Source organism: Falco rusticolus, chromosome 7 (assembly GCF_015220075.1).
Source record: "Falco rusticolus isolate bFalRus1 chromosome 7, bFalRus1.pri, whole genome shotgun sequence".
NCBI lineage: Eukaryota > Metazoa > Chordata > Aves > Falconiformes > Falconidae > Falco > Falco rusticolus.
In genome coordinates, this window is record NC_051193.1 from 63,098,032 (window position 1) to 63,104,079 (window position 6,048).

The window sequence follows — 6,048 nt, forward strand, 5'->3', positions numbered from 1 at the left end:
AAAACTGTATGAGTAAAAAGAATGGGATTTGCATGATGTATTCTCACCCACTCCTCTCACAGGGCGAAGTTTGTCAGCTCCTGGGCGGATTGTAAGGCAGCTGCGCATTGCACGCAGAAAGCAGCCTCTGTACAGACCCTCCTCAGGAGAAAAACCACAAATGAAAAATTTGTTGCCCTGCCCCAATAAAAATGAATATTGCATGAAGTAACAAACAGCAGTGATTTAGATTTAACATCATCCTTTATTCTTTTCATCAGCTGAAGTATAAAACTGGCTCCCCATTAACCTCCCACTTCCTCAGCAATTTAATGACCTTCTAAGTATAGAAATGCTCTTCATTTTCAAGAATGTCAGCCTGAAAGAGTACGGGTCACAGCTCCTTCCAAAATTATGGCTGTTCACCTCTCCAAATGTTCCAGCAACTGGAAAACACCCGAGAGCCTCCAAGTACCACTCAGACACAGAGTGGCTTCGAAATTATGAGATAGGAGCGCTCACAGCGTTCCCCTTTCCACTTGCTCCAAATAAAGCACCCGGAGAACAGTTTCTGAGAAGATAAAAACCCGCAACTGTTGCAGCTGCAAGATAAGCCGCCGCTCCGCCGGCCAGGCTGGCGTTATTTATATTTTACTTATGTCAGCACCTAAATCACTGCTTTTCAGACCGATGAAAGCTCCTGCCTGCCCAAAGGCTTCAAACCCCCGCGGCGGGGGTCGCGCCCCGGCAATCCGTAGGTCCCACGGTGGCAGCGGAGCCGGGGGGCGCCGGGCGCAGAGCTGCCGGACGGGGCCCCCGCCGGCCCGGGGCTAGTCGTCGCCCGCTGCCCCGCGGGGCTCCGCCGCGCCCGCCTCCGCCTTGCTGCCGGCCTCGGGCGGCTCCTTGCCCCTGCCACCCTCGGAGCTCTTGTTGAAGCAGATCCTGAAGACCCCCAGGACGGTCATGACGAGGATGACCAGCACCACCACCGCGACCGTCACCAGGATAAAAACGTAGTTGGAAGAGGAGGACGAGGAGGGCGGCGGAGCTGCCGTCTGCTCCCCGCCGGCGCCGGACGGCCCCGCGGAGCCGTCGGCTGTCGGGGCGGGGGGCCGGCGCTCGTCCGCCTCCACAGCCGGCGGCTCCGCGGGGCTGCCCGCGGCGGGGGGCGCCGCCGCCGTGGCCGCGCTGGGCGGCCCGGCCCGCCCGTCCTGGGTGCTGGCACAGGCGACGCCACCCGCGGCATCGCGGCACCCGGCGGCCCCGGCGCAGAGCCCGCTGCCGGGGCTCCGGTGGTCGCCGGGGCAGGGGCAGAGGGGCTCCTCCGCCGCCTTCCAGGCGAAGCCGCCCCGCTCGGGCTCGCAGGTGAGCCGCACCGCCCCGCCGGGGCACGTCACGGTGAGCACGGTGCCCGGCGGGCTGAAGCCGGGGCCGGCGCTGCGCGCCTCGAAGGGGAGGCGGTAGTCGAAGTCGAGGGCGCCCGCGGGGCTGGGGTCGGGGCAGGCGCCCTCGTACGGGTACTTGCAGGCGTAGCCCTGGCTCTCCCGCTGGCACAGCAGCTCCTTCCAGCCCCAGCCGGGGCCGCCGCCGGGGGCCGCCGCCAGGTGCAGCCCGGCGCAGCGGGCGCTGAGGCAGGTCCGCACCGGCTCCTGCACCCACCGGCCGAGCGCCGCCGGCACCTCCCGCGGGGCCGCCCCGCCGCCGGCGCCCTCCCAGGAGAAGCCGCGGAGCGGCTGCCCCACGTCGGTGCAGGCGGAGGCGTTCCGCCTCAGCCCGACCCAGAAGAGCGAGGGCGCGGGCCCCGCCGCCGCCTCCGCCAGCAGCCCCAGCAGCAGCCGCAGCTCCGGCTCGCCGCTGACCCAGGCCAGGCCGCCCCGCTGCTGGCCGCAGGCGCTGCGGGCCTCGGCGTAGGAGGCGTTGGCGAGGTGGGCGCTGAAGCAGGCGCCGGCGGCCGGGCAGCGCACGGCGGCCCGCGGAGGCGGGGGCCGGCGCAGGGCGCAGGCAGCGGCCAGGAGCAGGCACCAGGGCCCGGCCCGCCTCATCCCGGCGGCGCGGCGCGGCGGGCCCGGGGACGCGGGCTGCCCCGGCGGCTCTGGCGGCGCTCGGCCCCGGCTCGGGCTTCGGGCTGGCCCCGGCCGCCGGCGCCGTCCCACCCCAGCGCCGTCCCCGCGCCCACGCCCTGCGCTGGTCCCGCCGGAGGAAGCGTGTCGGGAGCCGGGGCTGACCTCGGCATCCTCCGTCTGCCGGCGGGCGGGTACGCGGCAGCTGCCAGCGGCGGCCGGGGAGCGTTGGCCCGGCCCGGCCCGGGCGGGCGGCGGGTGCCCAGCGCGGCGGAGGACCCGGGCGATGCCCCGCAGTCGCAGCGGCCGGAGCGGGGCGAGGCCCGGAGCCGCAGCGGCGGGGCCGAGGTGGCGGGCTCCGTCTCAGGCCTGTGTGCGGGGGTCCCGGCACCCCCTTGCCCACCTGCGGCACAGCACGCCCGGGGGGGAAGGTGTCCCGGGGTGCTGCTTCGGTAACCTGCGCATCGGAGGGTGGAGGCTGCGGGGTTTGGTGAGGCCGTGCAGCCAGCCCTGGCTCCCGATACGTGAGGCAGCTTAAGCCCCCCAAAAATGGATTCAGTGCACAGGTTTCCAGCAGGTTGGCCTGAGTGCATTGCATGTCAGGTACCTGTGACGACTTCCAGTAGGCTGTTCTTAAATGAGTTGAACTGATCCACTGCAGCTGTTTCTCCGTGAGCAGTCCGCTGGTTTTTGTCCTCCTTACTCAGCTGCCTGCCCGCTGTTACCTGACGTGCATGTTCACAGCGCGCGTCCCAGTCTCTTTCCCAGGTGTTTCATGTGGCACAAACCCACATGCACATGCATGCATTCCGTTTTCCAGCTTTCACTTTGGAAGAACCGCTGTCAATGTTTTTGGTTTTGTGAGTGTGATACAATAAAAATTCCTAGTGTTTCAATACCCAGAAAAAAATGGACAAAAAAGCAGAAACTAAGTAATCTATTTGGAATTAAAACCCCCTAAGTTTCATCAGTAATTGCAGTCTGTGGAGGTGAGTGTTCTACAGTTGTGGATCGAGGCTCCAGGTGCACAGAGTGCCCTCACCACCCTGGTACGCTAGCAGGCTCTGCATCTGTTCAGCCCTTTCTTAAGAACTTTAATTTCTCTTTGGAGGGCATAAATGTGGATGACAGGTCAGCTTCAGCCCGCTTGTGACTGACCTGCACAGATTTCATTGACTCTAGGCCTATACCGAGATACGACACATTTTCTCTGTGCACCCCAAAGAAGGATTAGAAAGACAGGTGTACAGACACACTGCGTGATGAAGCTCTGAAGCACACCCTGTTTTCATAATGATTTCTAAATACTCAGTAAATTTTGTTAAGTTTTCCAGCTGGAAACTCTCTTGATGGACAAAGCTTCTGTTGTTGCCAGTGCATTGCCAGAACTGCAGTAAACTGTACTGAAGAAAATCAAAAGCTTATAGTTCTGTTTCTCCACTTGCCTCAGACCCTGTGTCTTGGGCAGCACAGAATGCAGGAAGCACACAGTGGTCTCCATTCCCCAAATTCCTCTTTTTTTCATTAACAGAAGAAGGGAGAGGGGTAAAGGGGAAAAATACCATCTGTATGAGTTCGGACATCTCCAGTACCTGATGTACCTCCTACGTACGGTATGCTTTAGAGTTAGAGACAATGTGCAAGCCATTCCGGGGTTTGCCTGCCTTCTCCCAGAATACTTGATGATGAGAAACTGCAGCTTGATGGAACCTGCTTTTAACCTTCATTTTCTGACAATATTCTAGATAGTCTTAGCATTCTTATTTCCCAGCTGAGTACAGAGGTCGCAGTAAAGCAAAAAATAAGATACTAAAAAAGAGTAAATTCTGATTTCCCTGTGTCCTGGTTTCAGCTGGGACAGAGTTAGTTTTCTTCTTAGTCGTTAGTACAGTGCTGTGTTTTGGCTCTGATGTGAGCACAATGCTGATAGCACACTGATGTTTTTAGTTGTTGCTGAGTAACGTTTGTACTAAGTCAAGGACTTTTTGGTTCCTTGGGCCCAGCCAGAGGGCTGGAGGGGCACGGGGCGTTGGGAGGGGACACAGCCAGGACAGGTGACCTGAACTAGCCAAAGGGGTATGCCAATACCGTATGGCGTCATGCTGAGTATATAAACTGGGGGAGGAAGGAAGGGGGGACATTTGGCATTATGGTGTTTGTCTTCCTGAGTAACCGTTACGCGTGACGGAGCCCTGCTTCCCTGGGGATGGCCGAACACCTGCCTGCCCGTGGGAAGTGGTGAATGTATTCCTTGCCTTGCTTTGCTTTGCTTACGTGTGAGGCTTTTGCTTTACCTATTAAATTGTTCTTATCTGAACCCTTGAGTTTTACATTCCTTTCCGATTCTCCTCCCCATCCCTCAGGATGACAGGGGACTGAGTGAGCAGCTGCATGGTGCTGGGTTGCCATCCAGGGTTAAACCGCAACACCCTTATTGTCCAGTTTGGTGAATTATCATGAAATAACACACCCACCCACCCAATAAAGTAGACTTTCAAGCATTGTTAATGGCTTTTCAAGTGTTCCAGTACTTAAAAGGTGGCTACAGAGAGGATTGAGTATCTCTCTTCACAAAGAGTCACATGGAGAAGACGAGGGGCAATGAGTACAAGCTGCACCAGGAGAGGTTTTATCTAGATACAAGAAAGAATTTTTTTATGCTTATTCACTGGAACAACCTTCCCAGGGTGTGATAAAGTCCCCACCACTGGTGGTTCTCAAGATGCAATTGGACAGAGTGCTAGATAATCTCATCTAGGCTCCTTTTCCCACGGAAGGTTGGGCCCGGTGATCTTTCAGGGTCCCTTCCAGCCTGGTCTCTTGTATGATCCTATGATTCTATGATAAGTAGAATGATTTAAATACTTATTTCAGACCTATATAAAAATACAAGAGTCAAATATCAGCTTCTCCCCAAAATATGCGTCTATTAGTTACTTCAAGTTTGCTTTGGGGAAATGTCTTGCTAAATGCTTGTACAGCCCCACTGGATATTGCCTATACAGAAACTGTGTTTATCACAGTTGTAAGAGTTACCAAAGCAACATTTTGAAATACATGAAATAGAATTAGTTGATGAGGGGTAAGCTGAATTCACACATCTATAACTTTTTAGTCAGCTCTTTACATTCAATTGGTATTTTGCTTCTCTTGGTATTGAGCAAAAATGAAATTACATCAAAAATTGCCTATATTCTTACAGTTTTTATGCTTCAAGGGCTATTAAGCTGCTTTGGTAAAAATAATTATGTTAAATTTGCTATGTGCAACTGGGAATGTAATTAAATTTGTATACCAGTAGACTTGATTTTACAGAAAATATGTTTTCATAACAAAACAAGAACCTGTTGGTTTAATTCTGGATGAAATCAGAATTTTGGTTAACCAAGGTGTAAAGATGATACAGCCACCGAAGTAAAAATCTACAGTGTTGTAGCAGCTATGTCTTCAGAGTTCTGCTGCCTACTGGAATTGTCACTCCTACGTTTGTTCTTCTCCACAGTGCATCAGGACAGAGGCACCAAACCATGTGTGTGCCTGTGCAGGTGAGTGTGGGGGGATCCTCGCTGTCGGCCTGCACTCTGAGCTGGAAAGATGCAGTTCAGTTTACATCGGGAAGCTTTTATTGTCTGCTGTTCAAATCTCTAGTTCTTCACTGCATCTAGCCTCACATGTACCTAAACTAAATAATCCATTCCTTTAGCCCTTCCCTTTGATGTCTCCTGATGTATAAAAGCTACGCTTCTACAAATAAATGTCAACTTAATATCTTGAGCCATTTTCCCCAGATGGGTTTGATAGGTTTGGGAGTGAAGAGGGCTTGCTACAGCTTTACTACTGCTGTTTTGCTGGGGAATGCTGATAAGGCTGTGCCTAATATGCCCCTGCAATCCTGCAGCTTCAGTTTGTTTTCTCTTTCAAAACTGAGTTAATTTATTACAGCTGAATAGAAATTGAACTTTTTAAGTAGAAGGAATAATACAGAAGCCCCCAAATTTCCATTTTATGT

The 6,048-nt window shown here is 54.8% G+C and overlaps 1 protein-coding gene across 1 annotated transcript; it reads right to left on the bottom strand.

Annotated features, from left to right (window-relative positions):
- Positions 1-224: 224 nt before the first annotated feature.
- Positions 225-2,312, bottom strand: CLEC14A (C-type lectin domain containing 14A). The gene has a single exon (XM_037396154.1). The coding sequence runs from the start codon at positions 2,019-2,021 to the stop codon at positions 810-812; it is 1,212 nt and encodes a 403-aa protein (XP_037252051.1). The 5' UTR covers positions 2,022-2,312; the 3' UTR covers positions 225-809.
- Between the last annotated feature and the right edge of the window lie 3,736 nt (positions 2,313-6,048).

Coding starts and splice junctions, on each gene's coding strand:
- CLEC14A (XM_037396154.1), bottom strand. CDS start 2,021: ATGAGGCGGGCCGGGCCCTGGTGCCTGCTCCTGGCCGCTGCCTGCGCC.